General features: G+C 40.4%; 1 protein-coding gene across 13 annotated transcripts in view; it reads right to left on the minus strand.

Annotated features, from left to right (window-relative positions):
• CACNA1D (calcium voltage-gated channel subunit alpha1 D) overlaps positions 1 to 24360 on the minus strand; it is a 392778-nt gene that overhangs the window by 105692 nt on the left and 262726 nt on the right. For 11 of the 13 annotated variants that reach the window (XM_065551034.1, XM_042849787.2, XM_065551033.1 and 8 more), the window contains 11 exons: positions 23360 to 23520; positions 22404 to 22629; positions 22054 to 22261; positions 19874 to 19994; positions 18519 to 18633; positions 17719 to 17788; positions 16862 to 16931; positions 15028 to 15172; positions 13126 to 13255; positions 8115 to 8174; positions 704 to 810 (listed from right to left, as the gene is read on the minus strand). In XM_065551034.1, coding sequence (XP_065407106.1) covers positions 704 to 810; positions 8115 to 8174; positions 13126 to 13255; positions 15028 to 15172; positions 16862 to 16931; positions 17719 to 17788; positions 18519 to 18633; positions 19874 to 19994; positions 22054 to 22261; positions 22404 to 22629; positions 23360 to 23520 — 1413 coding nt within the window. Of the gene's footprint in view, positions 1 to 703; positions 811 to 7974; positions 8035 to 8114; positions 8175 to 13125; positions 13256 to 15027; positions 15173 to 16861; positions 16932 to 17718; positions 17789 to 18518; positions 18634 to 19873; positions 19995 to 22053; positions 22262 to 22403; positions 22630 to 23359; positions 23521 to 24360 lie in introns of all 13 variants that reach the window. The other 2 variants (XM_065551032.1, XM_065551031.1) reach the window with 2 other exon arrangements.

A 24360-nucleotide genomic window follows, 5' to 3' on the forward strand; every position in this document is an offset into this window, starting at 1 on the left:
TTGGAGATCACGGCAGTCTCAGTAATTGTGAATTTTAAGAAAGTCTGCGATCCCTGCAGTGGCCAGTGACGGTGTCTTTCCCCTCCAAGTTGCAACCTTGCCCACATGGTTACAGCACCACTCAGGTTTGGTGTATCTGCCCCTCCACAGATGGAAACAGAGGGGCAGATACGCCAAACCCGAATGGTGCTGTCACCACATGGGTGTGGTTGCAATGCCTGGAACAGGGAGCTAGTCCCAGCCCCACAGGACAGGAGCTACTGCTGTAGAGTGAGCGTGGGGTGGGTTCACTCTCCAACAGCACCTCACCCTGCATGACACATACTGCTTTTCCTGCACCTCTGCCATGCAATGTATTAACATTTTCTCTGAAAAAATCGTAGCCTTATGCATAAGCTGCAACATACCAAGGAGTAGCCCTGTGAGTTACCCGTCTGAGGCACAATGCCCTCAGCTTATTCTGCTCTGGTGTGAGGGTAGGGAAGTAGTAATTTACTGCTGGCCCATACTAGAATTATAACATTTTCTATGCCACATGTTATTGCTCTGGGGGTGTGGGGGGGTGGAGTAACTGAATGCTAATCCTGCACACCCAGACCAAGGTATGAATAAAGGTGGCAGAATCTAATCCCTTACAAAGGGCCACTTTTAAAACCCCCAAGGAAAAAATAAAGGCCATTTAAAGTGTAACTGTAATACTTACTGAATCCCAAACGACACCAGAGAAACACCCACAACTAGCAAGTCCAGCAAATTGAAATAATTCCTGCAGAAAGATCCTTTGTGAAGGAATGCTCCAAAAGCTGTCATCTAAAAAATAGAATTGTTACACATTTACTCTCTGTTTTTCTTCATTTAAACCGAAATTTAGGCTGTTTACAAGACACCTGTTGAGGGTGCAAATGTACAATCAAATATTTTATCTGTTACAATAATTAATATACAAAAAATGTCTGAATATATATTCCTCCAAATTAAACAATTTGCACTTAAGCAACAGAACCGGATGTGTTAATTGTTCCTGATATCAAAATGTTACACTTCTATGTGTGCACAAAAGCTGACCTGATTAGGCCTTTACCATAGCACTGTAAAGGGGCTGCAAAAGCTGGGAGAAAAATCTCATGCAGAAGCAGTGTAGTGCTGTTATATGAGGCTTTAGGCTGCCCCCACTGTAGGGGATGTGCTGGCTCACAAAGGGGTGCATAGGGGATAGACGAGGGAGTGGCTGTAGTGCTGAGGGCGACAGCCCTTCCCGTCTGTGAAGTAGCCCACAGGTAGCTATCGAGAGGTTGCAGTTAATTAGAGCAGCCCCTGTTCCATATTATGCTAGGGACTGCCCTGGCCTTGGGTGCAGGCAGAATTTGGGCAGCACAGAGATGTCCTCAGGTGGTACAAAACACTCAAGTCTATTGTAAATATTTCTAACTTAATTAAGGTTATATATTGGTTCAAAAATGGATAGATGGAAACCTATTAAACCAATTATAAACATAAAACAGGCATTTCAAATAGAATTTTCTTTTTATGTATGGATTTTAATGGGTGCAGATTGTACCACACCTAATCTGAACAAAAATTGTGGGTACTGTCAAAATACCTGGTAGTCAGATAGACCCAATTCATCTGCTATGTGACTACAGGATCTAAATACCTATTGGGAATTGCTGAGCACCCTCAACTACCATTGATTTCAAGGAGAATTGAGGGCACTCAGTACCTCTCAGGAAGTGCTTGTTATTATCTCACAGTACTGGGCCAGTAATTCCCATTCATTACCTAGAAAGAAAAAGCTGCCAACCCATAACATGGTGGTCTGGCCCTTTCGGGTATGTCTACACAGCACACAAGCCTCTGCGCCCAGGTTGATAGACTTGGGTTCACGGGGCTCATGTTAAAAATAGCAGTATAAACGTTGCAGTTTGGGCTGGAGCTTGGGCGCTGAAGCCTTGGGATGGGGATAGCCCCTGAGCTCCCGCCCAAGTGCTGTCTGCACAGCTATTTTTGGCACTGTCGCATGAGTCTTGACTCTGGCTTGGAGGCTCACTTCCGCAGGCTGTCACTGGCTATGTAGACATACCCTTAAGGAGCAAGAGGCCAGGGAACAGCTGGCTCTGTTCTGGAGGAAAGCCCATCAGACATGGTCCTGGGAACCAGCATACCCTGCTGAACAACACTCAATTGGGTCTGTAGCGAGGCGCTGGGATACCCCACAGCCCTCCGGAGGGACGAGCCTCCCCTAGCACCAACGTGGGTGGAGCCAGTGGATCCTGCGCCCGCCAACCCCAGAGGTCACGGTGCAGGACAGGAAGTTTAAAAGCCCAACTGCAGAGCTCACTTGAGAGACTGCCGCCGGAGAGGCCAGATGCCTGTGGCCTAGCTCCGGGTTGGGAGATGCCAGCAGGCTGCGGCCGACCCAAGGACTGGCCGGGCCAACCAAGCCTACCCCTGGCCAGTTACTCCGAGGAGCAGCCGAGCCTACCCCTTGCCAGCTACCCTGAGGAGCAACCGAGCCTACCCCTTGCCAGTTACCTGGAGGAACCGATGGTGCTAGAGACCTCCGAGGACACCGCCCTAACCCAGGTACCTTACGAGGGGGAGTCCGGAAGTAGCCTGGGGGCAGCCGACCCTGGTCTGGCCGCAGCACTGCCAGAGCCAATGTCAGTGTGTTGCGGTCAGGATCCCCACTGACACAGCAGCGAGTCTTCTGCCGCTGCTAGGGCCCCGGGCTGGGATGCAGTGGAGTGGATGGGCCTGCGTCCCCCCTGCCACCCCACTCACGGGTGGCCGTCTCCCCCTCGCACCAGACGCTCGGAACTAGGAGATCCTGACTGTTTGCTGCCCCGCCCTGAGCCAGGGCCTGGGCTCATATTGAGCTACTTGCTCAGCCCCTGCCTAAGGGCCTGAGCTCCTGACTGTTTGTTTACTGACCAGCCCTGACCCAGGGCTTGGGCCCATAGCGAACTATTGCGAGGCGGTGGGATACCCCACGGCCCCGCGGAGGGACGAGCCTCAGACGAGCCCTTCTACACGGTCTGATTCCCAGCTGGAGGTTATAAATGAGGGCCCCAGCTCCGGGAGGAGGAGAGAGGCACACTTTCTCCTGTGGTTGCAGCAGAAGGCTGCAGGAAGGCCACACAGACCCAATTCCTAGGCTGGGAAGGTCCAGAGAGGCCAGACGCCCCACGGTCTCATCCAAGAACAAGACTATTAATTTTGTTATTGTCCGATATTTCCTTTTTGTTCTGTGTTGGAGACTAAACAGAATGCTGAGGAAAGGGGCTATAAACTGAACTGGGAGTGGCTGTTTGTCCCAGGCTAGTGATGAGCTCCATCAGTGAACACCTTAAAAAGAGATTCCACAAGTTATAAGTATATGTGTCCTACACCATAGATCACTGTTTATAGGCTTGACTCTTGCAGCCCTTTCATACAAGAGCTCTTGTTAGCTTCAGTGGGCATTACACGCCTGAAAAGGGCTGCTGGATCCAGAGACTGTTCTTTCTTTTATATGTCCTTCTGTTTTCATCTTCCTGTTAATCTTTCCCTCTTTGTGATCCAAATGTTGCTCACCTGCTAAATATCCCCAAAGGTAGAAGAACAAAAACCTAGACTTAATACAAGCCCAAGGCTTATTGAAGTGAGATGTATGGAGACAATAAAGTCTACATAATATTCACAACTGTATTCTCACATGATCATATAGAGCACATCCTCTACCTATCCATATGTCTGTCTGTCTATTCATTCATCCCCATCACCATAAGGTGTGAGCACCTTCATAGTTAGTGTAACATGGGGCACTCCCACATTGAAAAATACAGTTGTATCAAAAGACAGATCTAAGTCTCCCCATTTTTATATGGCTGCCCTCTGCTTTAATAATTAATTATAAGTCACTTTTAAAGTCTTTGACAAAAACCATTATGCGAAAAACCCAGCTTGTTCTTTAAAAGGGTGAAGGTCAAGGGTAAGGCTAGGAAGTGGATGAGAAGAGTTGAACATTGTTGCAGCTCTCACTCAATGGAAGCTCAGTAGTTGCCCAGAATGTACTCAACAGGGCGAGCGTCTACTGCTCTGTGTCCAGCTAGGCATGCCTACATAGGTATGCCACTGGCAGAACTGGGGCAGGGGCAGAAGTCTCCTTCTGTCCCCTCTGCACTGCTCCAGCAGAGCAAACAGGATGGAAAGCTGGTTTAAAGAAACAGCTGGGATTCCCGCTGTGTAGTGGAATTCTTGGTTGGCATACGTTTGTATAGTTGCTTCTGTATTCAGTTTTGACCCCCACATGGGAACATGTTGGAGTGGTTGTCGCGCCAGTGAAATGGACCATAAGTGTTGTTCCAGCTGATGAAAGTTAGATTAGCCCAGAAACTACTTTGACTTGCCACAGGAGCTAAATTAGCCCCAGTTCCCCCATAATTAAGGTTGAATTGGTATTCTCATTTAAAGCAGAGACTCACTGTCTATGCATCCGAAGAAGTGGGCTGTAGCTCACGAAAGCTTATGCTCAAATAAATTTGTTAGTCTCTAAGGTGCCACAAATACTCCTGTTCTTTTCGCGGATACAGACTAACACAGCTGCTACTCTGAAATTTGTTATGTATGAAAATAATATTACATATCCTCCCCCAACTTACTGCACTTACTCTTTGAGATCAGAATTAATTTTCTGAAAATTTACTTCTAGTGATACTACATGATAATGATAGAGGCTTTTTAAACATTGATGATCCCACATTAGATTATACTTACATTTTGAAGAGTTTTTAATTCTGCCCCTCCCCCAGTGGTGTCACTACAGGGCAGAGTTAAGGTTGCATGTGTGCTTTAGCTGCGTATTTCTGTATCTTACTATGGATTTCTTTATGTTTTAACCTTAACTCTGAATTTTTTGCTTTAATGCTTGTTTTGGGGATAATTGTAACATTCTTGTAATATAGTTTACCCTTAAGTTACATTAACTCCAGTTTTACCTTTTTTTTTGGGTCTGGAATTTAAATGAGATGTGCATTATTGTACCATAATGTTTACTACATGTTTAACCCTGAATTAACTCTTGTTGTGTGTGTTTAGCAACAGGACTTGGCATTGCAGAAAGCACAGTGCAAAACCCAGCACGGACAGTATGGAGAGCTCTAATCTTAAGCAAGCATAGCCAAAGTTTGAGACATGTTAGTACAGCAAGGCATTGCAAATGTACATGCCACATTCTGATTATGTATTACCATCTTTTAAGGTTCCGTTCATTTTCCTGTACAACTACACTTGGATTACACTGCAAGACACAACCCGCTGGAGAATACAGAATCAGGAGTCTCCGCATTTTTGACTGAGCAAATCCTTTGTGGGTGCGTCTGAGTCATGGAGGGCACATGAGTGAGAGAACCCTTCCTGACACTTTAACAGTGCTACCTAAGCTGCACATAGATCCACATAGTTGCTGAACAACTGAATTATTTTTATTTTAGCCTGTCACATAGGGGAGAGGTAAGCTACATACTTGGCAGTTACTTAACATGTGTTAGCTTCTTGTAACCACTGCACCTCTGCAGGATCAAGTGCAGAACTTAATAGAATTGAACAGTAGTTTAAAGGTGACCAGGAACACAAAAGGAGATTTCCCAGTCAGGGGATATAAATTGCTGTCAGAAAATATAGAGGACAGGCCTCCATTTAGCTCCCAGCAGTCCAAAAAAAATCCTGTAGAGCCAGTAGACACTTCCTGGGTATATTCAGCCCAGATATGGGCCAAAGTCATCCTTCAGATAACTCCATTGACTAACAAATGCCCTAAACAGAGCCCCACAGTAAAAAAAACCCTCACTAATCTCCTTCAGTTTCTTGGATTTAGGAGTGACCAGTTTCACTAGTGCCAGGAACAGATTCTTCAGAGGCTCCTGAAATTTAGTGGAGTCTCTGTTGGTATGACCGAAAATGAAAAAGGAGATGATGGAGAGGGGAGGAGGGGGAGAATAGAAACCTACTAGGTCTGTGGGTGATGGACTGAAGGACAAGTACAAATGTCGTCTACAGCATCTATTCTAGGATTTTGTTGAGTCTCCTTTCAGAGTCCCCAGCAATGGGGCTTCCACCATTTTTCTTGAGTGATTCTTCCATAGTCTAATAGATCTCAATGTCAAGAAGATATTTATGATCATTAGTATTAATTTTCCTTTTTAAATGTATTCCTTTACACCTAGTTATATCCCCTTGCACCATGCTAATTCCTCTCTCTTCTTGGAGAAATGCAACCAGAACTGAAGGTGTGGGAACAGGGGTTGATACAGCCTGCTGCTCAAAGGATACAGACATTCTACTAACTCCTATCTGCCTTGGAAAGGATGGTATCACTTTTAATGAGGTAAGTGGGTTCCTCGAGTTCAGAGGTTTTGCAAGTAGCTTGATCCAACTTTACTGTTTTGTCAAATGTATAATTCTCTCTGCTCATTTCTCAGCATTGCTTTGATTTAACAATGGCAAGGATGGTAGGAGGTTTTCACCTTCCTGGGCAGCATGGAGCCGGGATCATCTGCTGGGATCATCTGGGCATGTCTCATCTGATCAGTCCCCTGCCATTGCAGTACATTGGTGACCCCTTGGTTCTCCCGTTCTCTGTCTGGGGCTCACAGCAGTTTCATCCCCTAGGGACTGAAATGCTAACCCAAGTTATCGGACTCAATATAGGGGTATCTGGGTGAAATTTAATGTCCTGTGTTACACACGAGGTCAGACTAGATGATCTAATGGTCCCTTCTAGCCTTAAACTCTATGGAATTATGAAATAACAAATAATAAAAATACTTAGTACTTATTCTAGCATTCTACATCTTCAGAGCTCTTTACAACTATTAACTAATTTACAGGCTCCTTATTACTAATATAAGAAATCATGGAATTTCATAAGCAGGAGTAGGTGAACATTTACAAACACAAAAATAGTTTACTATATAAAATACAGCTTATCTTGTAAACAGCCCAAATATTGCATTATCTGGTATTAATCAAAATGTGAAAAGAACAAACCAATATGAACAAAGCTGGTAGAAGAGTTTTTGTTATGCTTAATCCTCAGCTGGAAATGCAAAGTTTATGTACGGATTCTTACTGTACCAGAAATTCACTGGTATATGTCAGGGCTAGTCAACAAGTGACCTATGGCTGTTGTTCATTGCATGAAGCTTTCAAGCTTCTTGTGATGGCTATAAAATGTATATAGCTCTAAAGAAGTGTTTTATATATTTCTAATTATTCTTCATGATTCATTCTCCATTTGTCACCTAGCCAGCACCAGGTAAACATAACCCCTAGTTTTATTGCTGCTTTGCTGGAGTAATCTTCATAGATCTAAAAGTTGAGTAGCCCTGGTGTATAGTCTTAGTAATCAGTACACAAACTGTACATTCAAATACCAATTCGGAATTCATGCATAGGTAATACATTTAAGCAAGCATATTTATGCCTTTCTGAGTATTTGAATGTATGCCCAAGATAAGATAAAATGCACAGTATCTTAGACTATAAATAAACGCAAGATATCTTGCAAGTCCTGTTGCAAGAAAATAGTTGTCTACTATTTTAGCTCTATGAATATAGTTCAGCAAGAGAAATGAGAAAATCCATGCTCCCTTTTTAAAAGATTTATGATCTTTTTGGAAATGCCAGAACAAGGAGGAGGAAAGCTCATGCGCAGCGAATTATTTTTCCCTTTTCTGACAAACTGTAAGTGTGAAAAAGGGTAAAAAATGAATTATTAAATTGATGTGATGATAAAAAGTAGCTTCTACATGCACCCAAAGGTCAAAGATAACCAATCAAAACGATGAGATATTGCCAAATTAAAAAATCCTTTGGTTTGAAAGAGTTTAGCTTTGATCGTTTAGGGAAAAGGTGGAGAACACTTCAAGTGCCTTTTCTTGGCAGGTGACACACAAGGAAAATCCTTTTAAACAAACTTCTTTATAAACCTGTTACCTTCAAAATGATCTCAAATGTAAACATACTAGTGAAGACATAATCTGCATACCCTAGGATCTGGAAGGTAAACAAAAAGTTACAAACATTATTGCTAAAGCTGCTGTTGAGCTAACAAGGATCAATTAACAATTCATTACCTTTAACAGGATTTCAACAGTAAAGATGGCTGTGAAAGCATAGTCAAAGTAACCAAGTATCTGCAAGGTATAATATGTGCCACAGTAAGAAATCCATCTATAAATAAATATTTACAATTTAGATCACATGCACAAAAATACCTACTTTAATCTAAGAATTTAGTTGGGAAATGTAGGCAAAGTAATTTAAAGTTTAGTTGCTGTGTAACTATTTTTTGTTTAATTTAAAGTTCATTAGAAGCTACTAAGTTCAAAGTGAGATTTCTTCTATCATAAAATGATAGGACCAAATATGCAATATTTTCTTTCAATTCAGACCTTTCTCCTAGGGCCCTACCAAATTCACAGCCATGAAAAATGCATCACGGACCATGAAATCTGATCTCCCCCATGAAATCTGGTCTTTTGTGTATATAGTATACAGATTTCACATGGGAAACCAGCATTTCTCAAACAGGAGATCCTGACCCAAAAGGGGGCTATAGGGGGTTGCAAGGTTACTGTAGGGGGGTCATGGTATTGCCACCTTTACTTCTGTGCTGCCTTCAGAGCTAGGTGGCCGGAGAGCGATGGCTGCTGGCCAAGTGCCCAGCTCTGAAGGCAGCACCCTGCCACCAGCAGCGCAGAAGTAAGAGTGACAATATTGAGACTCCCCTACAATAACCTTGCGACCCTCCCCCACAACATCCTTTTGGGTCAGGACCCCTATAGTTACAACACCTTGGAATTTCAGATTTAAATATATGAAATTATGAAATTTATGATTTTTAAAATCCTATGACTGTGAAATTGACCAAAATGGACTGTGAATTTGGTAGGGCCCTACCTATCAGCTTTCAGATGTTCTTTCTTCTGATTCTAGTATACTTTACACGCTCTCACTCAAACAAAAGCTTATTAATAATGTATTTTTTCCATCACAGTATTGCATCGAAAAATTAGACTGTCATATACTTTGTCAGATTTACTAAATCAGTCTAAATATTGCTATGTGTATTTTGTTGCTGTGGTAGGCGGTATGTGCTGGCTACAGGATCACATAGCAAAATTAATGAATAAGTAAATTACCTAAAATCTACTAATGCATTTACTTTTTCTCTTGTATTTTGGAGTATATAACTGTGAGTAATTTATGGAAAATTAAATAAAAATAACAGTAGAGTCAAAGGTGATGTGCAGAGCTTTCAGAATGACCTTGGTTGAAATCCTCACTCCACTGAAGTCAATGGGAGCTTTGCCATAGACTTCAAGACAGTGAGGATTTCACCCCTGTAAGGAAAACAGTGCACTTATCTTTAGCACCTACCCAGGGCAACTAACATGCAATCCAACATTAGTTTTCCTTTCAAGGGAATTACCCAACTACCCATTTGTTCTTCTGGTCAGAAAGATGGTACCAGTGATCAGCAGCTAATGAAATGGCAGGGAAAATTCAATAATGGACAACAGGGAAAAGGGTGCCCATATTAGATTAGACACAGGGAAATCTACTTTTCATTTTCAGCCAAAGCTCAGATGCTTCCGGTTCCTGCAATAGCTGAAAGAATATAAATAGTAAAGCCCTTCAACAAAGTCTGGCAAGAGACCTATTCTAAAATATCGAAGGAAGTATTGCAAACCATTACACTGCAGCATGACAACAGTGTTTTATTTTGTTTTCATATTTTGCCTTCTGAATTTTAGCAATGGAAGGAAGAGGTCACCAAGAACCACTTTCCCCCTTCAGTATATCTGTGCTGGAGCTAGGCAAAACACTGGGGGTAGCACATTTTTTGCTTGTCGGCTAGCACACAGAGAAAGTATGGCCTGCTGGGTCAGAGATATAGCCAAGGCAAGCTGTCTCTCTTCCTGCATTCTTACTAAGATAATGGGCTATGATAGCATAGGTACAGACAGCATGGTTGTCACTGGGGATCAAACCCAGGACATTCACACCAAAAGCACAGGACACTACTAATTGAGTTAAGAACATAAGAATGGCCATACTGGGACAGACCAAAGGTCCATCCAGCCCAGTATCCTGTCTGCCAACAGTGGCCAATGCCAAGTGCCCCAGAGGGAGTGAACCTAACCGGTAATGATCAAGTGATCTCTCTCCTGCCATCCATCTCCACCCTCTGACAAACAGAGGCTAGGGACACCATTCCTTACCCATCCTGGCTAATAGCCATTAATGGACTTAACCTCCATGAATTAATCTAGTTCTCTTTTAAACTCTGTTATAGTCCTAGCCTTCACAACCTCCTCAGGCAAGGAGTTCCACAGGTTGACTGTGCGCTGTGTGAAGAAGAACTTCCTTTTATTTGTTTTAAACCTACTGCCCATTAATTTCATTTGGTGGCCCCTAGTTCTTATATTATGGGAACAAGTAAATAACTTTTCCTTATTCACTTACTCCACACCACTCATAATTTTATATACCTCTATCATATCCCCCCTTAGTCTCCTCTTTTCCAAGTAACTCCTTCAACTTTGAGCAGAAGGCTTCCATAGTCACATGGGTCAGCCTCTAAAAGGAGATGTGATCCTGTGCATGAAGCCGCATTAGCAAGGCTTGCGCTGAACAGATCTGAGGCCTGCTGGAATTCAAGACCCAGCTTGAGAGCCATTTAGAATGAGCTGGACCCTATTTGTAGATTCTTATCACCTCCAGCAGCAAGGATCAAACTTCTCAGCACTTTCTGGACCTTCAGCTTTCAAACCACAAGTCCCTACCACCTGAGCTAACAGAACAGCATCAGTTGCTGTCGCTAATTAGAAGGTTCTTTTACTCACTGGGGCCAGCCACTGGTGGGAAACATGGTCACATGCATTAGGTCAATGTAGAATCCAGAGGCAGGAGTATGGGCGCAACACACTGCACATATCTGCAACAAGGGCAAGGAGCACACCTGTCTCCACCTCCACTTCCCTTAGGTGTTCTGCCTGTGTGTCCCCTGCACAGGGGTAATCCTTTACAGCCTGTCTATTCAGGAGCTACATCTGCTCAGCACTCTTCTAGCTGCAAAAGACAGTATTCAGCCCTTCAAACTGTTTCCAGAGTAAGTCTCATACTGTGGATGGCACTCAAGGATTTGCTACTTGCTGTCTCTTCCTTATCTGTCAGTGTGACTTATTTATACGAATAGACTTAACCAGATTGTATAGATAGGAAAAGCACATATCTCCACTGAATATTGTATGAGGGAATTCAAGTGTGTGTGCTCTAAACAAAGTTTATCTCTAAACAAAGTTAAGTTTTTTTTTTTTAAATTTTCTTTCTAATGTCAAGCACCAAGTTCTGTGGGCCACACAGCAACTCCACCCCCCTCTGGGTTTCAGAGCTAGAATCTCACCCGAGCCTGAATATCTACACTGCTATTTTTAGCCCCGTAGCATAGATGTCATAAGCCCCAGTCAGTTGACCTGGGCTCTGAGACTCACTGCTGCAAGTCTTTATTTGCAGTGTAGATGCACCTGCGGAGGCCTGGAAGTGGTCAGAGCCTCTATTCAATCCCACTCTGATCCTGCCCCATCTTCCTTCTGCAGGGTCTGAGGAGGCTATTGCAACCACAGAGCAGCCTCCATACATCAAACTACATGCAGGAGAAAGAGGGGGCCTGATGATATAAGCTCAGTCATAGCAACCCAAAATTCCCTATACGGTATTCCCTATAGGGTTGCTTCTTTACATTTCTTCTTCGTAACAACAATTTCATACTTATATAAAGTGTATAAAGTTGATAGGAAGCTGAGGGGCTTCTTCTTTATGTCACCACTAATACTGGTTATGCAGCAGTGGTGAAATGTTAAGAGATATGATATTGGGCCTGAGTATGCATTCCTTGTATCTAACTCAGTTTGAAGAAGGTCACCCATCAGCATGGTATAGAAGTGCCAGGCAAAGCTTCGGTTGAACTCAAGAGTACAGAGTACTCAAGATGGCTAGAGTGCTTGTTTCAGCTATAGGGAGACATTTTTAGGTAACATGGTTATTTACTTAACAAATGAGCAACACTTTTGTTGGATTGTAGCTCACCCAACCATTTATACATGGGAGCCTTAAGGGTGCCTAGAATTATAGTGATTTTTTTTTTACTCTGTGGTTACTGTTTTAAAATTATTTAAGTAGAAAAATATATGTATAAATCACATCTAAACTAACCACGTTGTAGTGGTCATTTCAGACATTTAAGATGAAGACAGCAGAAGTTTTATATTTCTGAATTTGAAAGAAAGAAAGAATTTCTCAAGCTGACCATTAAAAATCAGACTCCAACTGCTTAACAGTATTACTTTGTTAATGTATGAATATCTTCATACACAGAAGTGATAGGGCTGTCCATATGTCTGTGGATTCATCATAAGATAACTCTTGCATATATGAAAGAAGCAAGTGGGAGAACAGGAGAAAAGAGATTTCTATTCATAGATGAATTGCATACCAATGTACGTAACACGTGGCTCTCCAAAAACAGATACATTTCTACCTAGTACCTTTTTCTTTCGTTGTCAGGGTGTATAATGTACATTTATAAGCTGAAAATATATTCAAAATCAGATTCAAATAATAGCACTTTTTAAAAATGAATTAAAACGTTCTGCTTTTCATGTCATAAATTTTTAAAATTAAATTGTTCATTTGATTTTTTTATTTACATGTGGCCTGATCCTGCCACCAATACTCAGATCAGACCCATAACGTCAACACAGATAAAAAGTAAAATTCATTTAGAATTAAAATATGCTCTCTCTGTTCCATGCATTACTTTTTAAAGGGATCCATGCTAGTTAGTACACGTAGTATAAATAGTATTGTATTCTTTGTAAAACTGTAAAATACTTAACATTTTACTATGTGTAGCGAGCAAAAAAAAATCAAATATATGTAGACTAGTTAAAATGTGCTATCATGTAGGTCTACACTATAAAAATAAGCATATTCCAAGCATAATGATTACTTATTAGTCAGGAGGAAGGCATAATAACTTAAAAATGTGTTATGTAGACTCAGCTACGTATTTTTGCTTACGTTATTTCGAAAAGAGTGACTGCGAATTGGGTCTTCCGCCGCTAGGGAAACACTGCTGAGCATGATGAAGACAAGGATGAGGTTTGTAAAGATGTGGTGGTTGATCAGCCTGTGGCATCCCACTCGAATTCTGAAAAAGAGAAAAATACGCATGTGTAAATAATGTATAGCAGGCAGGGCTCACAAAGAACAAGTATTCTAAACTTCTCTGCCAAGATTATGGTAACAATTCTAAGAGCAGGGCTGGATTTGGCTTTCACATATACCAAGATAAATCCAGAGCAACTGCTCTGATTTAAACGTTGGTAAAGGATTTCAGAATCTGGCCCATAGACTTTGAGGCTAGGAGTCAAAGGAGTCTAAGGGAGTTAGGGTCCCAATTCCCACTGATTTTCAATGGGATTTTGATGCCTAACTCCTCTAGGTTTCTTTTAAAACCCCAGTATTGGGCCCCACTGTGCACATGCAAAGGGGTCCATGCTAGCAGATATTCCTATGCAGGAGTAAAGCCTTAATTTCAGGCTCAATGGGAAAAGCTTAATTTCAGGCTCAATGAGTCTGAGCCAACTCTCATTAAAGCCAATTAAAGTATTCCTAAATTGACTTTGTGGGAGTTGGACTGAGCCCAGTGTCTCATTTAGATACTTCAGGGCTCTATTCAAACCAGAATTTCCTAATGAGGCTACCAGCTGTTTCAAGATTGTGCTTGCTACTAGGAAGCCACCACGTAATGCTGATTTCAGCTTTACATAGGATTAGCGTCATAGGACCCAATTCGGGTCTCATTCCAACTGAACACTTCAATAGAGTTACTCCACATTTACATCAGTGGGAAAGCAGAATCAGCAGAATGAAATAGTTTTGAAAGCTTCCCGTGAGAAGTTAGTGGGTTTTTAAGGAATCTATTCTACTGTCAGTAAATAGAGGATTTCTGTATGTTCTGGTACTGCTAATTACCTTCCATGATAACAGAAGCTACCTACTTTACTTAGAGAAGGAAAAGCCATAAACCAATCCTACAGTCTCTTTGCAGGCAAAAGTCCCCCGGAGTCAAGAGGATTTTTGGTGTGTGTGAGGACCGTAAGATAATGACTTTGGGCTATTGACGTCAACAGGATCTGTGGGTGTTCAGCGTCGTTGGAAATCTGGTCTTAATGTCTGAAGAGCTCTATTTATTATTAAATTAAAGTTGAATGTGTGTAAGTTTTAAACTATTTAGTTTCAATAACTTTCTTTTTTAGTGAATTTTGTCTTTTTGTGAAAAGTGCTGCTTGACAGGTCTGGAGACTGAAGTCATTTATTAAGTGAATCGATACAAGAAGGACAGCAGTCGAATAAACTGCCACATACATACACTGCTCCACAAATCTGACCTGGAAGGACCTCTAGTGGTGAGATTGTAACTCTGTTCCCAAGCCAAGTCATTCTTTAACCTGTATGCCGAGACTGCCAGTGAGATTGCTAATTGCACTGATGGTTTTATGACATGGACTCTACTCACTTCACATGCACAATCGAACAGCCACTAGATCGTCACAGTTTCCATCAGCAAACAAAACAGCTTTCTTCACTACTGCCCAAGTCTGGAATCATACCTAGAGATGAAAGGCTCTATATCCCAATCCCAATTCCCTAAAGCATCCAGGTTTTATTGTTTTTATTTATTTATTTTTATTTATCTTTGCTTTCATTGCTTTCTTCAATGCTGAATTTTGGAAAATACCACCATACCAATGGGGTATAAGGAACCAAATTCATTTATTTAATGAATTATATAAGGTCCAATCTTGCTCCCATTGAAGTCAATGGGAGTTCTGCTTTGGACTTCAATGAGGGCAGAATTAGCTCTTCAGTGATGAAACCCCAGGGCACAGACGTGGTATTTATAAGGGTGATATTTACGGGTTGGTACTGCTGAAAATGAAGAAGGCACTCCCTTCAGGAATCGGTGTTATCTTCTCCTTCATATTTAGTTCAGATATTCTTCTGGGACGTGGGCCAACTGGTACCTCTGGTTCATCTTCCTCGTCTTCCTCATCTTCACCTACTTTAAATTAAACACTTTTTTACTATAAAATAAAAAAGATTAAATTTTTGTTCATAACAATATACAATTATTGCTTGTATTAAAATATATATTCAACAGATGGTGTTAAAAATCTGTTAATTAATACATGAACATTCCCATAGGTGTCAGGGACATATCTTTCACTAATCAATTTACACACCAAAGGGACTCTTTAGGGAACTTTTCATAGTCATTTAGTGCCTAATTTCTATTGAAAGTCAGTGCAGTGAGTCAAAGTCCTTACCACATCTCAGATGGAGAGGGGGTAGTGGCTTTAGGTTAATTTTTGCAATGATTGGTGGCTTTTCTTCCACCCATCCCATAACCTCTCACTTTCCTGTATATAAAGTCCAAGTAAATGGACTCTGCACAATGGTGGATGTTAATGCCACTCACCTGCCACAGTGGGTGCAAAACCAGATGGGCAGTAATTGGGACAGCCCCATTAGAAAGGGAAAGGACAGCACATGCTGGAAGTGACCCCTCCCCCCTCCAGAGCCTCTATCCACTCATTGGTCCGTCATTCTCTCCTTTCATTAATTTAAACCCTACCCTGGGGCATGTGGAGCTCTATTTCAGCAGCCCAATCCCCACTTCCTGTAGATGTAGTTTTGGGACTGTGTTTGCAGATGCTGCAGGTCTGACCAAGTGCCTGTTTTGGGGGTCAGGAAGGAATATTTTTTTCCCATTAGGGCCAAACTGGCAGAGGCCTAGTAGTCTTTTCACCTTCCTCACAGCATCCTCGAAGCACAGTTAGATTCAATAGGAATCGAATTCAGTCATTAGTGGTAGTACTTAGTAGGGATGTTAGTTAGTTGCAACCAGTGGACCATTAGCCTTGGTGAAAAGGCTAAAAAGGACAGTTCCCAGAAGTATAAGACCCAGGATTCTGCTGATGGGCCTTGCGCTCATGGGATAGGAGGACACCTTGTTGCCTTCATAGGTCAAGGTTCCCCCTGTTTTAATACCATCTGTCCCCTTCCTGGGGTGTGTGAAATGATTCAGAAGAGCAGGCTGAGTCCTAGGGCTAGGCTGAGGAGAATCTATCCCAACCTGTGGGTTATATGATAGGAGTCCTCCAACCCCTGCACTGGAACCACTTAAAATGCCTGGTAGGTGAGAGTATGGGTAACAAGGTGGGTAGTGCCCCTCCCCTGTGTTAAGTTTAATAAAATTGCAGCCTGTCACTTAACATCCCTGCGTCTGTCCTCACTTGCCAATGTGTCTAGATCAAGTGTTCACAGAGTGGGTGGGAGGTAGTAGGACGTATGTAACAGCTCTACAGCTGGTGAGACAGAAGCAATCTGATTTTTGACTGAAATGTGTGTTAGCAGGAAGCCATCAGAAGCGCATAAGATGACAGGGCCTGAATAGCATTCTCTCTGGAACATTCCTTGCCATCTACCATTTCAATGAAGTTCCAGATTCTGCCCCAAATACAGAGAAGTATTATTAGATTATCCATCAGACTGACAATTTTAATGATCTTACTTTATGTGTACTAACTAAATGGGCTGCATTCTATAGGCCAATATACCTGCTGGTATCAGAGGGTCTAATTCCACTGACTTTAAAGGAACTGAAACAAGACAAGGTAATGGTAAATGTGACCCTACATTTATATTTCAATGTACTGACTTAAACATGTTTATAGTCTTGCTGGCATACCTGGTACATCACACGGTGGATAGGGGTCTTTGTCCTCATCTTCTCCTTCTCGATATTCAGCAATTGTAACCTATGGCGATGGCAAAGAGACACTTCAGAAGACAATTAAACTTCAGCATTTAATCGATGCATTTAGATGATCCAAAAAACAAAAACAAATTATTCAATACCAGAGAAGCCAGGTACATGCTTACTCTCTCAATGTATCAACAGAGCCATGATGGTTGATCACTTTGGAAGTGGGCAAGAGGGGGAAGCTGTAATCTTTTTTAAAAGTCTATTTTTGAACCCCCATGTACATTTTTGTGATTCTACACTTAGGCAAAAAGACCTGCAGAATGTCATAGCGATAAAACCAGTAGGGTTCTATGAAGTGGTTTGGAGTGGAGTGGTTTGAAAATGGAGTGGTTTGAAAATTCTATAGTATAGTCTAAAGGACTTTTCCAGCAGAAATCTACCAAGAGCCTAAAGCTATGGGTTATGCTAAAACTGACAATGTTAACTTACTCTATGCTCTAAAACTCCTCTCCCCAGCGAAGTTGTAGGGGATCAGGAGGAGGAGATACAGTCATTCTGCCAGGAGCTATGCATCCATAGGAACGGTTGGGGTCTGAAACTGCATGGATCTCATGTGAACAGCAGGTTCTGTGGTCCCAACCCTTTGCCAGTTCTGTGAGAATGAAAACCCTGTGTGCACTGACAGTTTCCTGTCCCTTATGTGGGAGAAAAACACTTAGGAGAAAATGTGGCCCTAAAAAATAAATCACATAGTGCACATCTGTGTTGAAAAGAACTTATTAGCATAAACAAGAGAGCCACTTTTTAAGAGGATAAAATATTTTTATAGAAATAAACACCTTATTATCCTTGGCCTTCTTTTGGTCACCTTCTGATTTGTCACCTTTTTTATTTTCCAGACTCTCTTTTCTAAAAAAAAAAAAAAAAGAAAAAGAAAGAAAAACAAAAACAAAGAACAAACCCCATTAAGTAAAGAACAAAGACTGATGAAAGAATGATTGTTAACTATTCTATCCACTCTATTAAAAATGAAGAGGTCATGCCTACGGAAATATAGGTACTTGATTTGAAGGGACATTTACAGAGAAGACATGCCACATACAAAGGTAATAAAGAGTGTTTCATCCCAGTGCACTAGATTCATTCAACAGATTATCCTTTTAAATATAACTCAAGAAACCAATCCCTTAAAAATGCGATGCAAGGTCTTTATAGGAATACTAAGGGATAAACTGTGCTCTTGGATTCATGCACACAACTCTTATGGTTTCCATGGGACTACAGTGACTTCAATGGAAGATTTGCTTGTTGTCTATGTAAAGTTTTCAGAATTGGTCTGAACGGAAGTTGCACATATACATATAGGGATACAATTATGTTCTAATTGCACAATGAATCCTACATTCCAATGTTTAAACCTCAGATGGTTATCACCATTCATTCCATCATCCCAAATCTTTGGGCAAGTTTAAATTAAAATCACATTCATTTGGTCTTTGTTAACAAGTATGGTATCTTCTTTCCTTTTCTCTTAAATTAATAATCTATGAACCCTGTCAAGATATTCAAATAAAGAAATCAACACACTTGTAAGTGGGTGAATACTGAACTCCCATCTAGCACCCCAGTGCTATTTTACCTGGCATTCTTTTTCCTCTGCTTTTCTTCTGCTTCTTCTTTCTGAGCTGTGTTCAGGCTTTCCGCATCTGCCAAGTTATCCACAGCAATGGCCAAAAAGACATTTAGCAAGATATCTGATTCAAATAATCTTAAGGACATTATGCATTACCACACTCTGTTTGGTTTATTCCTTATCAGTATGAACAAATGACAGGGTGAGAGACATGAAACCCATGCTCCTAAACTAAGTATATAACTTTACAGAGCTGGATGTACTGCTTATAATACCTTTACTTACCAGGCCAAATTAATGCCTGCTGTAACTGCATTTAAACCAACAGAGTTACGCTAGTGATGCTTTAGGCCCATTGATTCTATCACAACACGAATATACAGCAGACTGCTGAACAAAAGACTAGTAATTTATAAAGTGATTTTTTGAAAGGAAATGAAATTGAAGTTTACATGGGCATAGACAAGTTTCACCTACTACACAATGTTTTTAGATACTAATTCAGATACTTCAAAATGTTGATTTTTACACTGCAATATTTTCCAGATGTACTACATTCCATGTCAAGTTCTGTACTTCAGCCCATATCAATGAAGTGTGAATATCAATAGAAGCAGCATAAAAATATAGTAAAAAGAAGTTTAATATTTTTGCCATATCTATTGACTCCTAACCTTTTCAGTACTAACTTGTGTCTAGGAGAACTGTATGCTAGCTTACTAGAGTTTTGGGTAGCCACTGAAAGATGCCATACTGGGGACAAAGAAGAGCTTTTGGAAGATCGGGGGCATGGAGGGTGAACACTTGTGTGGAACTAGTCCCAAACAGCTCATATTCCTACTGCTAGGATCCCCCTGCAATGTAAGATGTATTCCCTAATGTGACCCACTTCTATCCACTGTCATTTGTTCAGAAACTGTCAGAAATAACCAGGTGGAATCAGGGAGGGATAGGACATTCTGGCATGGAGTTCAGAGCACTTCTGTGGATCAGGATGGGGGGTGCTGGCCAAAAGAAGACAAGCAGACAAAATGAGGTTGTCTGTCAACTTGAGGAGGAAGGAGCAAATGTGCTGGTTCCTGTCAGAGTGGTGAGATGGCGATGCCTAGGGAGCTGGCAGGGGTCTGATTTGTTTAGGGAAAGTAGAGAAAGGGAACGGGAGCAGGAGGGAGCTCCTGTTTAGAAGAAATGTAGTACAGAAAATGTGCATACCTGTTCACAGCGATTCACTCAGTTACACAAAGGGCAGGTATGTGTCCTAAGTGTCATAATGGTTCAGTCCTCTTTACGCACAAATTCACTGCTCTATTCAGAAATGCTTACAGTGAATGCCAGTGTCACTTGTAGAAATGAAAGGATACAGTTACCACAGATGAAGAGGATAATGAAGTATATACAGACGACCATTCCTGATGACGATGGGCCACCATATGCCATAATCCCATCATACATCACAGCATTCCAGTCTTCACCTGTTAGAATCTAACAAGCAAAATCATCTTTACTGACTCAACAGTCAAAAGACTGAAAGAGGATTATGTTTCCTCTGTCCACAACACACACAGCCATTTTCTAGAACATGAAATTGTTAACTGATCAATCTGTATAGGATGCTTTATATAGTAAACCCGGTAGTAATCTGTTTGTTGTTATACAATATTTTAATATTTCCATTTAAATAAGCATCTCCTAGTTTAGCTTTACCAGTTTTTATCTATATGAAGCATTTATGCCAATGAACTGTATGTCTACGCTTATGGTCCAAGATCTAAAAAAAAAAAAAAGGGTGCCTAAAATTAAGCTCCTAAATTCTTATGTAGGCACCTAGGTGGCCTGATTTTCAATGGTGCTGCATATACAGCAACTTCTACTGAAGCCTCCATGCTCAGCACCTTTGAAAATCTGGACTCTCATTGAGGAACCGAAGTATGGCTTAGGAGACTAATTTTAGGCACCCATTTTTAAAGAATGTTGGCCACAAACCCTTTCCAAAACTATACATCATAGTGTGTTACACCTTCAAATTAAATTGTCCCAATCTAAGTCCTAACTGGAGACTGGGACCATTACTATATTGCTTTAAATGAAGGGGGTTTCAAACTGAATTGGAGCTCAAATGCTATTGGAGAATGAATAATTTTCCTACTTTCTACTGTTTCTTGCAACTTTGCTGCTGTACCAAAGGATGAAATGTAAAGGAACTTGTTGATTAGTTAAGTGGAGGATAGTTTACAGCTGGTCTACTATACATATAGCACTTTATTTTGCATTACTGTGGGAAGCCTGATTATTAGAACACAGATTATAGGGATACCGTATATATTTTTCATCAATTTAGAAGCTGTTAGTTCTATCCCAAAATACTCCCATCACAGTGATTCTCTCCCCAGATAATTCAGTGACTGTGCAAGAAAGTCATACACGGACAAAGGCCACTATTTCATTCTCCGAAGTCCATATTTGGGCACCTAAATAAGAATTCTGGTTTTTCCAAGCTGTTCAGTATTCAGCAGCTTCCTTGGGAGCGGTGGGAGTTTGGCACCTTTGAAAATCAGGCCATTTATTTAGGTGCCTGGATATGGATGTAGCAGCCTGACTTTAACCCCCTGAGTTTGGAAACACTGACTTAAGTTTTCAAAGGGACACCATCAGGGTAAGTGTGGCCCATTATTTTTAATTTTTTTTAGAAAATTTAAGACTTACAGAAATATTTCTCATTAGGATGTCTTTATTTTTAAATTCATCTGAAACAGTTTTTTCTTTGTTTGTTTCAAGCATCATCCTATGGAACCTCTATTTGAGTGAATAGAAATTGTGACACACAGCCAAATATTCACCCAAATCAAACACTGCACTATTGTGTTAATGCCTATAACCCTAAATGTGAAAATGACTAGAATCAAAAATGAAAGAGACTAGCCTAATTTCATTGCCCAAGCCAAGAGAAATACAAAAAGTAAACAAACACCATAAAAAGTGAAAAGGACATTAGATTGTAAGAATTTTTTTAGTTTTAATAATCAGTTACTAGTTACACAGATATGAATGTTTTAAAATATATACAATAAACTGATAGTGTCCCTTTAAAGAAATCCATATTTAGTTTTTTATGATATGAAGTGATATGATTCACACAGATATACACTTTTACAATGTTTCTCAATTTATCCTACTAAGAAGTAGCTGAACATTAGAAATACACACATCTACCACAAAACAGACAGTTAACAAGCTTACAGGAAAAATATTAATTCAAATTAAATAACTTCCAGTTTTTATTTCTAGTCATGTCTTTGATGGACAAAGAAGACTTAATTTAATGAAGTAACATGAAAGCTATGTTGCATAGATAGATCAAATAAGATATGGAACAAATGGTACAAATGGTGCAAAATTACCAGAGTACTGAATATAATGAGCAGAATGCTACTTAAAGTAAACAGAATAAATAGTATTTGTGATTTTTTTCAGGAGACAAGATTACCTAAACATTTTTGTTGTTCAAAGGTAAAACGTTTCATAGGGGGTGAAAGAAAGTTACCTGGAATACAGTTAAAAGAGCTTGTGGAAAATTATCGAAGGTGCTCCGTTTTGTTTGAGTTTCATCAAAATTAAATTTGCCTCCAAACAGCTGCATTCCAAGCAATGAGAAGATTATGATGAAGAGGAAAAGCAGAAGCAACAGTGAAGCAATGGACTTCATTGAGTTTAACAAGGATGCTACCAAGTTGCTCAGGGATGTCCAGTGCCTATAAATTAAAATGCGTGTGTTAACACAAAAAAAAACTGTAAAAGAACAGTGCGTGATGAAATATTACAAAAGAATTGCTGATCACCATACAAGTACCCCTAAAATTAGCAGCAGGAAAATGCATTATTTCGTAATCTTACCTTGTCACTTTAAAAATACGTAGAAGACGAACACAACGAAACACTGAGATTCCCAGGGGTGACATAATTTCCAACTCCACCAGTATGGTTTCAACAATGCCACCACAAACGACGAAGCAATCAAAACGGTTAAAGAGGGATACAAAATAAGCCTGTAGGCCCAAGCTGTACATCTTTATTAACATTTCACAGGTGAATAATGCCAGAAGTACTTTGTTTGCAGTATCTGGAACAAAACATTCAGAAAATTATAATGTTTTAGATACTTCTGATTTATTTTGTAGATCTCATATTTTGACTAACTTTTATCCATTTTCCATGCCAGTTATCTTATCTCTCTGGAGGGAAATACACCTTGCTTTGCATTTGACACCATTTTTTGCATGAAGCATATATAACCCCTCCCTTTGATCTAAAAATGCTACATCATTCTAATTTATTGTGTAAATTATCCCACCTAAAAACATAGTTCAAACCTAGAGTGGAATTAAGGCAAAAAGATTCACAGCCTATTCTGATGTGCAAGTTAGCATTTGTCCTTCCTTATCTTTAATCATATGGGTTGACAATGGTAATATGTCTAAAGCATAATGACAGGTTTCAGAGTAGCAGCCGTGTTAGTCTGTATCCGCAAAAAGAAGTGGGCTGTAGTCCACGAAAGCTTATGCTCTAATAAATTTGTTAGTCTCTAAGGTGCCACAAGTACTCCTGTTCTTAAAGCATAATGGCACATGTTTACAATTTGGCTCTGTAGGTTTTTGCCCGTACATTATGTCATTAAGATGTGTTGCAGATGTGGAAATAGAAAACATTTGGTCATTCCCTATATTGATTTCTTTAACCCGGATGTACTGAAGGATAACAAATAAACTTCAAAATGGCAAAATACAGAAGTAATCAAGGAGAGCTTTCATTTTTCTGTGGTTAAAAACAGGAAAAATGTTCTTTGCTTGTACCTTGGACCTGTGTCAGCCAGTCAGGTTGATTGTAATGCTCAGAAGAGATAGTTAATGTGTTCAGAAAGACCAAGACAATAACGAGCCAATAAAACGAGACAGATTTTACTGCAGCTCTACATTTTCTTCGATTGAATCGGTTCCAGCGACGCCAGCGTCGACTGAAATTTAGAACAAAAGCAAATGCATTATTCTATGGAAAAATTATTATAGTATTTGAACTTAAAGATTTGTGTTGGGTGAGAGATTTGTGGGTGTACATGTGTGAGTATATATGAAACTATGAAAGAAATCTGACAGGCAGCTGTGTGCATTACTAACAAGTGCAGTTAAAAGATGACAATTTTGTTCAAGATCAGAGCCAAATAAAAAACAAAAAATGAAAACTTTAACAAATTAGTGTTGAACATTTCTATATAATCTTCATACAGTTTAATAGATTGTGACATCACTAGATTAGGGCATTTGTCAAAGCCAACTCAATATTGCATGACCTAGTACATCGCATTGCACTTCATTGCATAACAAGATATATCTACGTAAACCAGATCTAGATTCAGATTAAGTTTAAGAATCAGAATTTGCGTTTCAGGTTGAACCATGGATACAGTTTGGGTTTGGATTAAACAATGCAGAAATTTTATGAGATGAACTTGTGAGAAACTACCCCATAATGATGGAACTCTCACAACGTCAACTGTTCCCAAGAACACTACCAACTTGGGTTGAAATCCTAGGGTGGTGGGTGGGCATATTCATGAAATTTTTGATGTATACAAACTGAAGTTGGAAATTAGGCCACATCTAGTATTGAGTTGACTCAGAAAGGAAGGATTGTCCATTGGTTAGGGTGCTACCACAGGACTTGGGAGACCTGAGTTAGTTCTCTGCTTCCTCCAAAGCTTCCTGTGGGTAAGCCACTTACTCTTTAGTCAAGTATCAGAGGGGTAGCCGTGTTAGTCTGAATCTGTAAAAAGCAACAAAGGGTCCTGTGGCACCTT

Source organism: Chrysemys picta, chromosome 7 (genome assembly GCF_011386835.1).
Source record: "Chrysemys picta bellii isolate R12L10 chromosome 7, ASM1138683v2, whole genome shotgun sequence".
Classification (NCBI taxonomy): Eukaryota; Metazoa; Chordata; order Testudines; family Emydidae; genus Chrysemys; species Chrysemys picta.